Genomic DNA, 18,813 nt, shown 5'->3' with positions numbered 1-18,813 from the left:
AAAAAAAAAAAAAAAAAAAGGCAAGCTACATACCTTATATTGTTCTTTCCATCGACTTCTAGAGACTAAACTCTCTAGACGGGGTTGAATAAAGCGATTATCCAAATAATGAAGAGATGTCAACATATCTTGCACATAGGATTTCTTCCTGGTGTCAGCTGTGAGCAGATGAACAAAAACAATAGGACACTTGAAATACTGAATCAACTGAACATTGCCTGTGCTTAAGGTTTAGAAAGATGGCTGGATAGGTGAAGCTATTTTAAATTAGAAAATACTTAATAAAATAAAAGCTTCATTTCATGGAAGGGCAGGGGCAGAGAACAGGGCAGAGTTTCTGTCATTCTTCCATAGCCTCAGACCTTCTCATTATCTTTATATATGTATCACAAGAGTCACATGAAAAAGCTCGCACACAGAACATTTACCTCTTCCTTTCAAACCAGTTTTCATGACCACTGAATGACTGATTACATTTTTAAGGAGCTCTGCAGCTGGTTCCATCCACAGATCTACCCGTGGATCTTGCCAACACAATAGAAGCATCTCTTTTGCCTTGTCTCCCCCTGTATTTCCTTATAGAACACCACATCTTATTTTTGCTTTCCTAATTTGATTACTATTTTATTCTCAATCTATACATATTTGTAATGGCCTGGGATGCTAACCCTTCTGCTCTCTTCAGAAATTCATGTGAATTTAGTTAATAAATTTCTCATGTTATAATAAGTCACTACACACTTCATGAGTCGATGATGAATTAAGAGCCCCTCTTCCCACTGGCTCCTCCTTTGTTGTCTTCTCCCCTCACTGCGGACACTGCATTATAATGACAATTGGTCTTCCTAGTTGTTCCTAAATGCTCTTAACTCTTACTGTGGCCCTAAGCATACAACAGATGTAGATATTACTGTCCTGGTTGAATTTTGTCAATTTGACACATAACTCTCTAAATACATGATGGGTTGTATAAGAAAGCAGACTTCATAAACAGTAAGCAGCACTACCCTATGACCTCTGTTTGAATTACTGCCTCAAGGTTCCTGCCTTGGCTTCCCTCAGTGGACTATGACCCACTATATAAAAGCCAGTAAACACTTTTTCCCCAAGTCACCTTTGGTTAGTAATTTATTGTAGTAATATAAAGTACACTAACAGAATTTGGCAGCATTGGTAGAATATTTGTGATAGAACTGACTATGTTGTTTTGGAAGGATCTTGGAGATGTTTGAAACTTTGGGCTGGACAAGAGCTTAATAGGCAGTTCTGTGGGATCCTGAAAGATAAGAATGCTGAGAATAATATAGACAATGGGGGCATGGTTTGTTAAGTTTCAGGGTAAGTATAGACTCTATTGGGACTGTTTGAATCATGCTTTGAAGTAAGAATCTGTGGTGCTGGGCAGCTGGGGCTGCAGAATCAGCCATAAGATGTGGTCCAAGGGGGGCCAAAGGTATACCCTGTACAGGTAGGCAAACTGGATAATGAGCAGGAGTCACAAGGTAATACTAGTTCTGAAGGCATGAAGGAGTCATAGAGGGAAGCTGAAGCTTAGCACCATGTGGCATTGGAAAGAGTTCCTGAAGACAGTCAAGAAGAGGTTATTGACAAAGATACAGACCTATCACTGCAGAATCTCCAGCATACTGGTGAAGCCAATACCATGGGATGAGCACCAAAGAGAGTAGCTAGTGTCCAATAGAGTCAGCCTGAGCCTAGGAGACAAGCTGTGTGTACTGAGGATAACAGAGCCAGAGAACAAGAATTTGTAAAGACTGTGGTTAGAATTTATTTTTTTTGAAATATTGATATTAATATGAGAACTTGTATGATAAACAAGAGAGGAATGGTGTGGTGTAGTGAGTCTTGCCTAATGATGCTTGTATTCTAATGTTAATTTTGTCTCCAAAGTGGCTTACACAAGTGTCTCCATATGGCTTCTAGGAACCTGCCCTGTTTGGTTCTGATTGGTAAATAAAAATGCCAACAGCCAATAGCTGGGAAGGACAGACAGAGGTGGATTTTTGCAATTTCCCAGGACCAGGAGAGAGGAAAGAGAAGAAGGGAGATCTGCCTTGTTCAGAGTGTGAAGAGAAGAGAGACGCCATACCTGAGAAGAGTGCAGGACAGAGAGGCATGGCTGCTCTTGTGAAGGAGCAGGGAGAGTTAGGCCCTGTGTGTGGCTCAGTTGGACAGCTCTCTGGGTCCAGACTAGCCAAAATAGGACACAGAATTAGTAAGTAACAATTCAGGATTAACCACGTGGAGCTGTATACAGCATATTAAAATTAAAGGCTGTGTGTGTGTGTGTGTTTTATTTGGGAACATAAAGCATTGAGGCAGGTAGCATATCTGCTGCAGAGATTTATTAATTAGCAATATAATTCAACATATGGTGTAATAGTAATGTACTGGTGATAAGCTGATTGGGGGTCAATTGTCCTAGCTGGTGTTTGTCAACTTGACACAAAGCTAGACATATGTGGGGAGAAAGAAACTCAACTGAGAAAATACTTTCATTATACTGCCTATAGGCCAATTTCAAAGGGCATTTTCTTGAATAAGGAAAGTAGGAAGGCCTAGCTCATTGTGGGTAGTGCTACCCCTAGACAGGTAGTCCCATGTTGTATAGTCCTGGGCAGGCTAGGCAACCCAGAAGGCAGCACTCCTCTATGTCCTTTATTTTGGTTCCTGCCTCCAAGTTCCTGCTTTGGTTTCCCTCAAAAAGCTGTGACCCAGTATATATAAAGCAAATAAACCTTTATTTCCCACATTGATTTTTGTCAGTATTTTTATCACAGAAATATAAAGCAAATTAATACATCCACCTTACTCACTAATACTTACTTACTTACTTTGTTTCTGTTTAAAAACTATTTCTTCATTACATTCTTTGACCAGTCTATCCAGTCTTCATATACTTATATTTGTACATATGTCATAATATATTAAAGTTTATTTATCTATCTGTTCTGGCTAGATGCCAACTTGACACGTTAGAGTCATCTAGGAAGAGGGACTCTCAGTTGAGAAGATTACTCTATAATACCTGCCTAGGCAAGTCTGTAGTACAGTCTCTTAATCAGTGATTGATTTAGGAAGGACCAGCCCACTGTGGGTGGGGCAAGCCCTGGACAGGTGTATAGTCCTGGGGTGTATAAGAAAGCAGACTGAGCAAGCCAAGTGTAATAAAGCAGTACTCAGCACTCTCTGGGGCTCTGCTTCAGTTCCTGCACTAAGGTTTCTGTCCTAACTCCCCTTAGTGAAGGAGTATGATCTGAGAGTTATAAACTCTTTCCTATTTAAGTTGTTTCTTGTCAGACTCTATCTGTGTGTGTATATATGTATGTATGTATGTATGTATTATGTATGTATGTATGTATGTATGTATGTATGTGTCTATCTATCTATCTGACATCTATCTAACAGACATTAGTTTCTCTTATTGTTCAATTCTGTACTCTTTATTTCCATAAGAGGTACAATCTAGGTTTAGTTCACATATTATGCTATCTACTTGTTTACTCAGTGTCTGTTTATTAATTCCAAGTCACAAAAGGTAGGAATCTAATGTCTTTAAGTCATTACCTATCCTCAAATAATGCCTGGATGGCATTCAAAAAACATTTGTCTATAACTTATGAATAAAATCTTCCTTAAGTACTCATAGGTATTCAGCATAACATATATAGTCTATGAAATGTCTATGCTGGAGACACATGTATATTTAAAGTTTAATTTCTTATACTCTGTTAAGGCAAGAAAGTTGAGGTCCATTTTCGACACAATATAAGAATTCACATGTATGTGTGCAATCATACTCAGGATGAGACTGGCATGAGTGAGGCAATGAAAAGTATTTACAACTTTCACAACAAAAACATTCTGTACATTTACCTAGACTATCTGCGATTTAAAAAAAAAAAATCTGATTGAGAACAGAATGCTCCAAGGTACAAAAGCAGAAAATAGCATGTGTCTGTTGGTTTAGTTCAAAATCTTAGAGGAACTGATAACATGAATGTTGAGGCACCCTTATGTTTTAGGAGTGTATGTTTTATATTCTAAATGTAGACACTTTGGGAGCAACAAATTATCATATACTTGTCATCTATATATCTCAAATATTATTAATAAACTGTTTAAGTGAATAATGCACTTGTAGAGTGTGGAGCATTGGGCTATGCACAGACAGGCTGGTCTCCAGTCGAGCTGAGGTCTGAACCCCGGAAGGGTGATAATTCACCTACTTGACACTGTAGGAGTTCCCTCATGCTCCTGGAACTCTGGCTCTTGCCTAAGTTACTGCACACGCGCCCCCCCCCCCAACCCACACAAGAGAAGCATGGCAATGTCCCAAGCTTCTGACCTTCAGGCTAAACTCCTCCCCAGTTACCTAGCAACAGTACCCCTCTCTCTCACTACTCTCCTCTTACTCTCTCATTCCTTTGTTCTCTTACACTCCTCTCCTCTTTTCTCACTCCCCTCTGTCTTCTCTCTTCTCTCCCTCTTACTCTTACTTTCTTTCTAGCCTTTCCTCTCTCTCTCTCTTTTCTACCTTCTCTCTTTCCCCCTGCCTCTCTATAATAAAGCTCTAAAACCACAGACAGTCTCTGCTCATCAAGGCCTGCCACACATGGAGGACAGGATAGGCTTTCTCCCAATGAGCTGTTTCTAATCTCAGATGGAAGGCCTTCCTGTGCACAAAATCCGCTGTGCTCACTCTGGCTGGTGTGGAACCTCTCTTCCCTCATCCCTCTCTCCCATAACCCTGGGACTTTAGAGAGTAGCCCCGGGGCTCTCAGGTAGGACTGTCCCTTGTCCACCCCACCCCCAAGAGTGGGTCAGAGGCTTGGATGCTCACCCGGGGCTGAGTGGAAAGCATGTGGCAGTCCTCCCACGTCTGCCTGACCAGAGAGCATAGGCGGAACTCTGGCAGGACGTGGGCTCTTCCCTTCCCTTCTTCCCCCGGGCCCCCTTTTTAGTTCCCACAATAGAGTATTTATTTCAGAAGGGACAACTGGGAAGATTTAAGAATGGTTTGTCTTCGGTTTGTTGCATCTAGTTTCAAAAGCTATTTAGGAAAATTAAAAAATACCCCTACCACCACCAACAAAGTGTTTCAGTGATACTATTAACTTACCATACAAAGTTTTCAGGAAAGATTCATCAAAAGCATTGATCAGAAGAGCCTGCACAACTCTTTCAAAGTGAGTATAATGGTCACTAAAAGAATCTGAAATTAATTTAAAGGAATTATTAGGACATAGCAGACAGCACTATACTATGCCTACAACAGGCCCCCTGCTAAGAAATAGGTACAAGTATCATGAAGTTCGCTCATCCTGAATCTAAAATGGTCCCAGACTTACTAAGGAAAATTTCTTCAGAGAATACAGAGAGATACACTGTGAAAAATCAAAATAACCCATGTCCACTTGAAATTAATTATCAACTGCAATGAATGAAATCAGCAAGAGAGCCTCCCAAGTGGACTGTTTACTATGCTTTAGTCTATAATATGCTGCATATGACATGGTCTAGGAAACTGCTACTCACAGAAATCTCAGTGGGCATGAGAACCCCATTCGCCTTTACACTGTCACAGATGTAGAATTTTCCACACTGCTTTGAGAAGCTGTGCCTTCTCCTTCCCACGCTATGCATATACCACCATTATATTCTCTGTAACCCAGCCTCAGACATGAGTTCATCTTGGTGACAGACCAGGCAGTGCTGCTGTTCCTGTTACTCTGGGGCCAGACTTTACTAAGGAAATGGAAATGTTCTCTAGAAAATCCTTCCTCCCATAATTCAAATGGTCATCAAAGACTCTTTTGGAGGTACCTGTGAACTATGTCTGGAAATGTGGAAGGTAATTAGCTAGGGCCTGAAGAAAAAAAGTAGGATATACCCTTAGAAATCATGAATGGATTGTGGTTTTACTTCCAGCTGACAAAGTGGATTGAACACGAAGAGGCTGCTGTATTTCTGTTTGCTAGAAGGACTATGTAAGGGTTTGAGGCCTTCAGGAAAATTTCAAGTCTCTACTCCTGCCATGAAGGTGCTGACGTGCTTTAATACTAGCTCTCCTTTATCTACTTCACAATGAACTCATCCTAGGCAGAATTTTTTTTTCTCAGCATGGGTAACTGGGTTAGTGTAGTTTAACATTGTTTTTGTTCTTTTCAAAAACCAAACTGAATGAATCAGAGATGTCCCAGTGAAGGATCAAAATGTAGGTGGGGGGTCAGCTGTTCATCACTCCACTCTAGTCCTGCCTATCTCCTCACAGTCACTGAATTGTGTTGGCACAGCAAAGGATATAGTAAGTGTCTACTTCATTCAAAGGACACAACAGTAACAGGAAGTGGGGAATAATGTGAAAACTCCTTAAATACACATAATCTGGGCTGGGAATTTAAATTAAAGCCTCCTTTCTCTCTCTCCTCTCCTCTTCTCTCTCTCTCTCTCTCTCTCTCTCTCTCTCTCTCTCTCTCTCTCTCTCTCNTCTCTCTCTCTCTCACACACACACACACACACACACACACACGCACACACACCACTGTTAATCAGAGATCATTCATCTGTAGTTTTGTTTCATTTTTATACCTTAGCACAATGCTCAAGAACATCTGAAGTAGGAAAGCTTTCAGTCCTTTCCATTTCATAGAGTGTCTCTAGTGTTTCATATAAATAAAGCTGGTTCTCACTTGAAAAGTGAGGTTATGTAAAGAAGAAATGTCCCTATAGGCAATTTTAAAAACCTCACCTTTAAAAATATGCATATTGAATGCAATCAAATATTGTCTTCAGGCTCATTTTTGTGGTACTGATAGAATTATATGAATTGCTAGGTGGCAACTAAGGTGATTAATTCCTTGTTTTAAACTACCAGTATTCTAGTGATACCGTGCTTGTCTGAAATGTTTTCTTTTTACCTCTATTATGCTGTTTTGTCTGAACATATTTAGCACAGAGTGCTAAAGCGATAATGCAACATTTACTATCCACTTAACAGTGTTTTACTTGTCTCTTCTACCCATGCACAATATTTCTAACATGTAAAGTATGCAGGTCTGATGTGTGATGGACAAATACCTGTCCTTTAACCTCTTTCCATATCTTTCATGAGAACTGCAGTCTGAGAATATAAACAGACATTTAAAAGGCTGATGAAAAGAGGTGAAGACTTGAGTGTTGTGAAGGAAGAAACCAGTTGTTCTGAAGTGGGGTAGATGTACCTCTTGGCCAAATGGCAGGTGGTGAGAAAATGACACATGCCTTCTTTTGTTCCCAGTCTTTACTGAATTGACAACCCACTCTCATTTTTGAGTCAGGATCTCATTATGTAGCCCTGACTGGACTGGAACTTTGTATGTAGCCCAGTTTGCCTTGAATTCAGAGATCTGCCAGCTTCTGCCTACTAGTGCTGGGATTAAAGGTGTGCATCACAATTGATGGCCAGTTTTGATTTTCAACTGTATGCTGAATGCAGAATTAGGAGCTTCAAATTGCACTTAGTATGAATTATAGAAGTTAGCAGGATTAAATCTGGAAATACCACTTCAGTTATAATTTAACCCAAGCCACAGAGGGGTATTTCACTGTTCATCATATAGACTATTGAGTTAATGAGAAAAATATTTTTCAATTTATAAGATTAACTTATAGCAACCTTTAGAACTTAATTCTTTGGCTAATCAAGCACTGCTTATATTTTGTCAACCTCACGACATAAAATTGATAAATTAAAACTACTCATTTAATCATATATATAAACTCCACATTTTTGTTTTATCAGCTCTGAGATTTACAAAAACTCTAGTCATGATTAGCATTTATCTCATATAAAGTCTGGAAATTTTCAGATACTATGCTTTTTCAAATTACTTACCCAACTGCAATGTGTTCCTATCAAGTGCCATAAAGACTAATGCATTAGGGATGGTAGCCCAGAACCTTGAATCTTTCAAGACTGAACACTGGATGATTACCATTGGTTTGCATCCAGGCTGGGCTACATGGTGAGCTCTAGGGCAGCCTAGGCAACAATGTACAATCCTATCTTAAATGAAGTAAAACGAAATTAAAAAGAAAAAGATAAATGCATAGGAATACAATAAAGAGGGAAGACAGTTAACCATCTAGCCTTTTCTTTCAGAAATCAGATACTTATTTCATTGGGCTTTTTTTTATTTGCCAAAAAAATTCTTTTTGATGTCCAGTTCTGATAAATGTATGAAACGATCTAGCCACCCTGACAATAGGTGATCTACTACTCCAACTCTTACAATATATCTGAGTGTTTTACTTATTGAGCTCAAGATGTCTAAGAGATAATCATATAAACATACTGAACAAGTTGATGAAAATGTGGACACTATACTCAGGAAAAATCTTTCCTGAAGCTAAATATTAGGGAGTTTTTGCTTATATACTAGGCTAAAGTAGTGGCAAACTGCCCTAAGTACAAGCAAAATGAAGGCAGTTGATGAAGTCCTGGGATATACAAAAGATGAATGGCAAAATCGGGAAAGATTAGTGCCATAATCCAAAGGAAAGGCAGGGGACAGTGGTAATACAGAAGCTACAGAAGAGGAGGAACATTCAGGAGTGATAGTGGCCAATGGCAGCAAAACAGCACTGGGTTAACGTAAGAACCGAAGAGTATGCTGGTAAGCAGAGTTATCCAGTGTCACTGTTTACTACTCTGTAATTATACAGGAAACAAATAAAAAGAGAATATAGTGGCTTATAGAACATGTCAACTCAAGAAAGGAAGAACAAGAATACTGTTATCAGTTGAGGAAAACACAGTCTGTTGAATAAGACTACTGCACATATAGAACACACAAAATAAAATAGATTGTATGGAATATGAAATATAAACCCTTGAGGTAGAGATATTTAATATTAAAAGTAAAGCCAATACTCTCTGGAATTTATTCAAGTGAGATACAGTCTTCTGTCCACAGAAAATTCTGAACACAAGTGTTAATATTAGTTTTATTTATAATTACCAAAACATGGAAAGAAGCAAGATGTTTTTCAACAGACGAGTGCGTAAACTGTGGCAAATCCATACAATAAATTTTTATTTAGCAATAAAATGAAAATAAATGAGCTATGGCACCTGTTTAGCCATGGGGGAAAAACTCAAGATGCACAGTTGGGAGAAGAAACCAATAGGAAAACTTAGATGCTGTGGTGTTCTTAATAATTCTGTGACATTCTGGAAATGTTAAAAACTGTGGCAACAAACTCAAATAAGTGGTTTCCTATGGTTCTAGGAAAAGATGGGAATGTACATTTACTACTTTACAAATTGCTGTAATTAAATACTTAACAAGAAGTAACCTAAGGAATGAAGAATTTATTTTGGTTTATTGTTTCAAGGTATAGTTCATGACAGCAAGAACAGCTTGCAGCTATGTAGGCAGAGGCATGAGGTTGCTTATATTACAGTGAGCGGAAAATGACAAAAGCGGAAAATGACAAGAGAGAGAGCCATAAGCAGAGTTTGAGCTATAACTCCTAAGACCCGCTCCCTAGAAACTTGCTTCTTCCAGCTATGTCCCACCACCTAAAGTTTCATAGCAACCCCCAAAACAGTGCCACCACCAGTGTTCAAGTAGTCACATACACAAGTCTTCAGAAAGCATCCCATAAACTATAACAGATAAAGAAAGAACATTTTAGGACACTATGGTGGGTATCTGTCATTAGACAGTAGTCAAAATCCACAGAGGTACACGCCAAGAAGAGGGCTCTAATGGGAGCTATGAATAAGTTTAATGGATCAAGACAGTATCATCAATTGTATCACTTGTAACAAAGGTATCAAACCAGTGTAAGAGGTGAATGAGGACATGACAGTTCTAATTTTCATTCAAAATTTCTCTAATTCCCAAACTGCCATTAAAATATAGTAAACAGAAAGGAGTCGGTAGAGAAGGAATTAGAAGTAGTTTACATATACTGGTCTTGCACTTATTTAATGCAGTCTCTATAAAGAATCTATAATGATAGTATGTCTCCTAATTGAGTGTTCTTATGATGTAAATACCTAAGTGGCAAATGAACCAGTACCTGTTGATTCAAGAAAGTTAAAGATTAACTTGGAAATGCCTTGCTTTCTTCCTTAATTTGTCAAGTTTCCTGAAGTAGGAATCATTTTTCAGCCTACTGTTTCATTAAAAGTTGTGGGATATAAGTCAAACTCATACTTAATTTTGTTATACAAAATGTTATACTTCTTAAAATAATTATTTAGGAAGAATCTATAATTTATCAACCTGTCTGTGAACTGTAAAACATCATGAAAAAATCTTTGAACTTATGTACAACTATATGGATCCAATTGGTGCTATGCATATTTAAATGTACCCCAACTTTTCAAATTCTTTTATTTATAATTTTATTAATTACACACACACACACACACACACACACACACTGGGGGGAGGGGAGGGGGAAGGTAAAGAGAGAGAGAGAGAGAGAGAGAGAGAGAGAGAGAGAGAGAGAGAGAGAGAGAATTTTCTAATTTTGGTAGGCTTCATTGTGTGAAGATTCAAAAACCCTGACTTAAAAAAAAAAACAGTAATTTTAAAGTAAGTACACTGTCTAATGCCTATTTAAAGATACCAGCAAGATCCACAGTTATAAATATTAAAATACCATATTTTTCTGATATTTTCACTGTACAAAAGTACAACTGACAAAACAGCTGCCCCTACAAAAAGCAGGGCACTAGCGCCAAAAACCTACCAATGACGTCAGTCACCACAGTGAGGCTCTGATGACAAAAACTATCCAATTGCCTAGGAATATCCTTGATAAAACAGTAAAACTGATCACTCTCATTAATCTTTAATATGCACGTCCTTTGGTGCTATGTAGGAAAAACTTATACTGCATACCAAAACAGACTAGTGGGTTCTGAGGAAAATTCATTCATGCACCTGTTATACCCGGGGGAAAGTTTCGTCTCTCATGAAACAACCAGTTTCTCTTCAAAGAACAATTACAAGTTGGATACTTAATAATACTTGTCAAATGTTTTCTCAAGAAGGAGCAAGCAACCTGTCAAAACTTTAATTATAATTTACTGTGTTGGTTGCCAATAAATAAAGCCAAGTGTTTAAGTAGAAATCACAGTTCTGAAAAACTGATATGTAGTAACTGCAAATGACAGCTTCCCAATATTATGAGGATATTTTGATGCAATTAAAATATTAACAGATGTAAACTATAATGTACATATATATGTAAACTATATATGTATAAACAGATATACATGTGAAAATACGGACTATCAGCAAACCAGTATTTTCCAAATGACCAATGTCCTGTAATAAAATCATACATGGATAAAATAGCCTATAAAATGCAAGATTGCCAATGGGTTGTACTATGAGTGTTAAAAGTTCTTTTATATGGTTTCAGCTTCCATAATACAACTAACTTTCAGGAAATTATCATTGGTCAAATTTTTGTGTATTAACATTATCTGATAAGAATATCCACAATTATTTTAGAAACAATGTATGTTCTTCCCTTTTCCAGCTGCATGTTAGTATGAGGCAAAACGGTTTCATAAACTTCAACAAAACAACACATTATGACAGACTGAAAGCTGCTCAGATACAAGAATCCAGCTGCCTTCTAGTAAGATCAACATTGAAGGTAACTACGAGGGCAGGAGAGGTGGCTAAGTGGTTCACGGGGTTTACTGCTCTTGCAGAAGACAGGGTCAGGTTCCCAATACCCACATGAGCAGGCTTACAACTGGCTTTAATTCCAGTTCCAGGGATTCCAATGCCCTCTTGCTTCTGCGAGCACCTGTATGCATGCATACAGTGTGGATAAACTCACACAGGTATACATACATACATATAAATTTAAAACATATATTAAAAAATATTTCAAAGTATATAAAACACTGTCAGTCTCCTTTTTTGGAAAAAACAGTTATTTGCCATAAAGTGTTACCATAAAATATAGTGCATTTTCTAATTAATAAATGTATTTTAAATTGTATTTATAGGATAAATACTGACAAAGTTAGCCTGATAAAAATAAATGCTTGTTTCCTGGGGGGGTGGGGTCAATAGTATAAAAGGGAAATGAATTCCTGAAATCACTGAAATCAACTTTTGCTGTCAAATTTAAAATGTCCAAACATAAAAGACATAATTCCTAACCAAATGTTTTAAAAGATGGCATTAGTAAGCTTTGATGCATTATATAATGATTTGAACAAGGCAGAAACCTTGTCTTCATATTTAACTTACAAAGAGAATTCTGTTTTACTAATTTCAGTTGTGATGCAGTCAAATTTTCTCCTTGTTGATTTTTATTCTCTTCATTGCCTTCCTCATCTCGCACTACAAAATCATCAATCATGTAATCATCTTCATTTTCATCATATCTGTAATCATCCTCATCCTCATCTTCATCCTCATTATCAGTGCTTGAACAAGAGTCCTTTTCAGAGTCCTAATTAAATGAGAAGAAATGCTTCAGTAAATATTGTGCCTTTAAAACAGCCAGCATGGTTTTAAAATTAAATCCGAAAGCCTAAAAAGTTACACATTTTAAAGCTAACTACTTAACTTTTAAAACCGAGGAATTATAAATTTTGGTTATGTTTGGTAAAATGTTTAAAATAAACATTAAGAATATGAGCAATTATGAATGGGAACAATCATACAGAACAACAAATATTCCTTCGATATTTTTTTAGAAGGAAAGTGGGGCTAACAATAAAATGTTATTATTAAATGCAATAGTTCATTATGGCATTTAGAAATGCTTATTTTAAAACTCTAGCTTTACTGAAAATAGAATAGAGTCAGTACTTTAATGCTTATAGAACCTACTTTCAAGTAAAAATTCAACAACAATAAAACAAACAAAGTAAAACACACCTCAAAATTCCTACCACTATTGCGTCTCTGTCTCTGGCGTGATCTCTCAGAGAGTTTCTCTAGCTTCTGGTGGTATTCTCGCTTTCGAGCAGCTGCTGATATCTCAGGAGTTTCTTGCTCCATTTCCAATGAAGAACATTCATCCTCGACCACCCTGCGTGGGTGTTTAGCACTTGCTTTTCTAACTAGGATATCACTGTCATCGCTCTCATCACTGTCATACATCACAGAGGACAGCCTTTTTCTTTTTCCTGGCTTGATGCATTCATCTTCCTTATCTTCCTCTAGGATTTGTCCAGTGTGTCTGTTGTGATGATTCTCTGCCTGACCTGGGTGAGCTTCATCATCTGGTAAGTCATTATGTTTGGTTTTCTTCATTTTTTCTTCATCTGCTGAACTATTGCTGGTGTTTGTAAGATGTTTACTGTTGCTTTCCTGACTTTCAACTTTGATTAATTTAAGCTCTGTTTCCTTTTCTGGTAGTTCATTAATACCAGACTTCTTGCTAATATCAAGCTCTTCATCACTGTCAATACTTTCCCCACTATCATGCTCTTCATCACTGTCAAGTTCCTCATTACTACCAAGCTCTTCATCACTATCAAACAACTGTGAGATACTTCTTTTAGTCCGACGCCAATCAACTCGAGATTTTTGCTCAGGTATTTGGGTTTTAGAATTTTTTCTTGTTTCATGTCTTCTAACATGTACCATTTTCACTTAAGCTTCTATAAAATAAAGTTATTAGGAACATAACAGTGACAACCACATTACAGCAATGAACACAAGGTACACATTAATTTGAATCCATTAAATAGTTCACAAAGGCAAGAATCACATGAGATACTGGAGTTAAAAAAAAGTTACAGGACAGTTAATATTCAAATAATTAATTGAACAACTATTACTTTTTTGAACACCCATTCTTGTATCCTTCAGAAAACTGGATTAAACTCAAGGATGAAAACATAATTAAGAAAAATTGAAGTAGTCAATGTTAATAGTAAAAATAAACATGATAGAAATGTCAAGATATAGAAAGATTAGTAAGGCAATTAGTTCACCAAAATAATTTCAGACAAGTTAGTGTGGTGAACACAAAACTCTGGTACTGATGATGAACATGCTATACTTAGTTAATAAGGATCACTGAAAAGGGATAGACAGCTTCTGACAGGAGCAATGGGACAAGAACAGAAAACGATGAAATTACAAAGATATGGCTTGGAGGTGGCTTACTGGATAAACTGTTTGCCATGAAAGCATAAAAACCTGGGTTAAGATCCCTATCACACACATGAAAACTGGTTGTGCCAGTGCACACAAAACCTAGAAGGGGACAGAGACAGGTGAATCTTAACAGGTGGCTCCTTGGCCTATTAGTCCAACTGAAATGGCAAGTTCTAGGTTTAGTGAGAAGAGTTGTTTTAAGAAATAATGCCAAGAAACAATTGAGTGAGATATCACTACATCTATCTCTGGTTTTGTCAAATACCTGCATTGGCGAGCAAACCCACGTACGTTGCATATATGTGTTCAACACACAAATACATGGAATTAGAAAGATGATTTGTCCTCAGGCAAAGAAGGATTTAATTTGAAACAGAAATCACATGAATTTAAAAGCTCAATCAAGTTTCCTGAACAAAGTTACAATAATTGATATAAAAGAGATGACAATACAATGCTGAGAGAGAGCCTATCTGATAAGACTGCTGCAGCTATATTCCTTAGCAAAGTGGAGATGGAGGTACACTACACTTAACATGTACAGAGTAATCCAACGAAATTTACTAAAAATATAATAACATAGTCAAATAAAAATGGTAAGAAAAGTTTCACGGTAAAGCAGAACATAGTATAAGGAAGAAAAAAGCTATCAGTTCATGAATTTATAAAGTATATTTCACTAAATTTATCATAAGCATGTATTAAACTACTGACAGGTAAGATAACTAGAAATTTAATAACATATATATACTTTTGTGGTTGCCAAGGCACAGTAGAATCACAAAGCAATATGACCTCATAATACACATATAAGAGCTTATGAAAATTATTATGATATTATTCTACAATAGCCCATATTTCTTGTCTTTCTACTACTCATAATATCATCAAAGGATAAAACAATAGTAGAACCTTAAAACAGAAATAATCCAAGACTGCAAAAATAATCATACTGTTCATGTTTTTTATTACAAACATTAGCTTCAAACATCCACTTAATTTGTTTCTCTTCTAAGGGATTGCTAGAAGCTTAGAGAAAGAGAAATGTTTATAAAATAAAAACTAACTGTCATTGAAAATATTAAAAGATGTGTAACTATGAGGGTAGTATCAAAGCTATGTAGCCAAAATAATGTTAAGCAACGTTGACATTGCTGGACCAAGTTTACAGTGTTCCACAATTATTACTTGGAAAAGGAAAGAATGTATCAATCATTCAATTGTACTAATCCTGATATGGTATAAGGTAATATATCTCCATATAATGGTAACATCATATAAAATCAGAACAACAGAAATTATAAGATTATACACTTAAAATGATCTGTATAGCATAGGCTGAAATGTAACTTTGTGATAGTATCTGCTACAGGATATAATTAATGTAACAGTAATAATAAGTAACACATACCAATTAGTAAACCAATTGGCCTATTTGAATTATAGTTGGTTATAATCTATAATCTATTTGAGTTGTAGTTAGTTATAAAGCCAAAAAGATAAAAATAAAGATAAATAATGAAAATTATCCTATAAACACCCATAAATCTAGCATTCTTCAAAGCATGCATTTTGTTCACCCCACTGCTTTCCACCTAATTTCAACAGTTTCAAACAATTTTTCTTTTGTTAAACACCAGAATAAGTAGGCAGCTTATGTTTGAAAGTCATGGAGTAAAAAAATATTTGTAAGAACATATAATTTTTCATAAGCCAATTTTGTACATGTGCAATACACAATCATGGCTTTCTAGGAAACTTGTTTGAATTGGGAGAAATAATAAAAGCACTTCAATAAAAATACAAATATGGTTTCTTTAGATACATAAAAGTAAATATGGACAGTAAGAAATATTAAAGTGAAAGATGATTTTATTTTAGTCCACAAAACAAATTCACATACATGAGATCGCTCATATAAAACTAGAAGATGCTCAAAGCACATTTATTTTCCTGGGTATTTCCTAGAACAACTTAGAAATGATTAAGACTGTCCTTCTGGGCTGGAGAGATGGCTCAGTGGTTAAGAGCACTGACTGCTCTTCCAAAGGTCCTGAGTTCAAATCCCAGCAACCACATGGTGGCTCACAACCATCTGTAATGAAATCTGCCGCCCTCTTCTGGAGAGTCTGAAGACAGCAACAGTGTACTTACATATAATAAAAAAAAAAAAAAAAAAAAAAAAAAAAAGACTGTCCTTCTACTAAGAAGGCATATGACTGTACATAATGATGGCATAAAGAAATAACCTATACTTAAAATTGATCAGTATACTTTCATATTTATTTTTAAACCCTGACAAAGATGATGGTATTTATCTTCATGTGTAAATATTAAAGATAGGACACAGAGTTTAAATGACTTACCAAAGATCTCAAAGCTTGCTAGTGACAGAGCAGGGATTAGAAACCAGGTCTCCTGATTCCCCGGTCCAGGGCTACACAATGACTGCTGGTAACATCAATTAACATGTTGAAGTAGTATTTTATTTCTTATTCATGCTAAATTTTAGTTTTGGAAAATAATCATCAAAATGGTGAGCACTAACATACATGCTTTTTAAAAATTATGTAACTGAATTTAAGTGCACATGGTTTAAGTCAGAAAATTTTGAAAATCATTCTTTAGGCAAGAAAAAAATGTGCGAAAGATATGGAAAGCTGCAGAGTTCCCTCTATCACTTCTTGGATGACATCAAATCCAAACTTAAAGAAACTTTGGCAAGGACCAAAGCAAAAATTTCCATGAAAAACCAGAGACTTTGACCATTTTAGAAGGTATGTTTTATTTAAGTTAATAAAGCTTCATTTGGCCAAATGTACATTTGCTGAGGCTTCTGTCCTATTTAAAAATAGTCATTTCCATCAATAAAGTAAAATAAACCTATTATCAAAAGGGAGATTTTGAATGTGGATAGCTCTTCTTTTTAAATTATGGGTATCTTTACTAAATCATCTGAGGAGGGAAGAATGGCAGAGGAAAAAGGTGCGTGATCTTGGGAAGAAAAATGAGAACATGAAGTACATGCTAAGTACATGGGTAAGGTTGCTCCTTGTTTAGAATTCGCCTGAAAGAGGATTCATGCAAATGGATGTAAGTTTTGTTTTTGCTGAATTATAAAATTCAAACGAGAATTTTATTACGATATCTTACCTTCAGGCAAAGAGAAAAATAAAGACTTCACCAGAAAGCATCAAATAAGTGAATGAAAGTCAATACTATCATGAGTTTAATCGTTATCATGTAAGATGCACATATTAACTTTGATGTCTGTCAAAGAATATTAGTTCATATTTGCATCTTTCTTTCAAAGTAACTTTACAGGCAAAAGAAGGCACTGTGTTGATGCTACTTGAATCGAAGAAACATTTTCTTTTTATAATCAAGAAACCCAGTCACCTACTTGCTCTATAAACAATATAGGAAGATGATAGCTACGTAGCTCAGATTTCAGTACAAATCCTATGCTATTTTTGAAAATCCTACCAAGAGGAATTAATTCATGAAATTTGTAAAGCCCCAACCCTCTTTTATGTTTTCTTTTACATGGTGGAAAGGAAATGTTATAAGCCAAAGAGTTGTTGAACATTTATTAAAATGCCAGCACATGTTCTGGTGCAGCACTGCTACTAGAAGAAATAAATGCAGTCTCTGCTCCCAAGGAGCTCACAATCTTACATGGGACATCAAAACCAAACCAGCACAATAAAGGATTTGAGGGCTACAAGCATGACTCTGTTTAAAATTTTATCACATTGGTCTGAGTCAATTTGTTATAGTCTTCCCATTGGCTGGTAAAGGGAGCAGCATACATAACATGTCAGAAAAAAAGGAAAGGATGAAGTAAATATATAAAGAGGCAAACCAATGCCTCCCATTTAACATCATAGGTCAATACTTTGTAGAATGGGTTCTGCCAGCCTGTATCCAGGATAACTAGTATCTGTGATGAGGGCTGTGGCTCTCTAAATCCAGCAGGGCCGAATGGAAGAGAGAAGAAATGATCCTTTGGGGTGTGAATATCAGGATCACATTCATGATTGCCAACCTGGCTCTGGTGGTGCGACTCATTCCCCAGATAGAGGAAGTGGGTGCTAAGGTCTCCAAAATGGAGGGACGGCTGTTGATAGAAGACAGGAACCCTTAATACAGCTTCACCAAGACCATAGAAAGCCATAGAAAGGCTGTGTACTCACAGATAATGGTCTGAAGAGACAAGGAAAGTGAATGGGTTGTGCACGCAGATGGGGGTGTGCAGAAAAATTCCCAGAAGGGTTTGTGCACAGAAAGATAAGGGTCCCAGGAAACAGCTGAGGAGACACCCGTGGATGGCTGTGCTCCCACAGGCAGGGTCTGAGACACTCGTAGGCCCCTTCCCGCGTCTGTGACGCACATCTAAAAGATGACAGGTCACAACACTGAGGGCGCCGGCCGCTCCCCTTCGCTCCACAAGCCGACATCCAGGCTCTGCGAAAGGCTAGGCGTCTCCCCCTCCCCACCACTACACTAATTATCAGACTGACCGGACCGCAGAGCATTCCCGCTAGAAACCCGCAGGCAGCCACCCTCCAGCTCTCACCTTTCAAAGCGCTCGGTCTCCGCCTCCGCCTCTGCTTCTCCCCGCTCCGCTCCCGCCACCTCCCCGCCCCGC

The 18,813-nt window shown here is 37.1% G+C and overlaps 1 protein-coding gene across 6 annotated transcripts in view; it reads right to left on the bottom strand.

Moving 5' to 3' along the window:
- Ccdc82 (coiled-coil domain containing 82) overlaps positions 1-18,787 on the bottom strand; it is a 38,557-nt gene extending 19,770 nt beyond the window's left edge. The window contains exons 1-6 of one of the 6 annotated variants that reach the window (XM_029543526.1): positions 18,742-18,784; positions 16,529-16,613; positions 12,933-13,660; positions 12,297-12,501; positions 5,144-5,236; positions 34-158 (exon numbers count right to left, since the gene is read on the bottom strand). In XM_029543526.1, the coding sequence (XP_029399386.1) occupies positions 34-158; positions 5,144-5,236; positions 12,297-12,501; positions 12,933-13,646 (1,137 nt within the window). In that variant the 5' untranslated portion in view covers positions 13,647-13,660; positions 16,529-16,613; positions 18,742-18,784. Of the gene's footprint in view, positions 1-33; positions 159-5,143; positions 5,237-12,296; positions 12,502-12,932; positions 16,221-16,528; positions 18,659-18,741 lie in introns of those variants that run through there. The other 5 variants (XM_029543527.1, XM_029543528.1, XM_029543525.1 and 2 more) reach the window with 5 other exon arrangements.
- Between the last annotated feature and the right edge of the window lie 26 nt (positions 18,788-18,813).

The sequence above is a fragment of the Mus pahari genome, chromosome 10, assembly GCF_900095145.1.
Source record: "Mus pahari chromosome 10, PAHARI_EIJ_v1.1, whole genome shotgun sequence".
NCBI classification, from domain to species: Eukaryota; Metazoa; Chordata; class Mammalia; order Rodentia; family Muridae; genus Mus; species Mus pahari.
The sequence above is the reverse complement of the archived record's forward strand: the minus strand, read 5'-3'. Positions and strand labels throughout refer to the sequence as shown.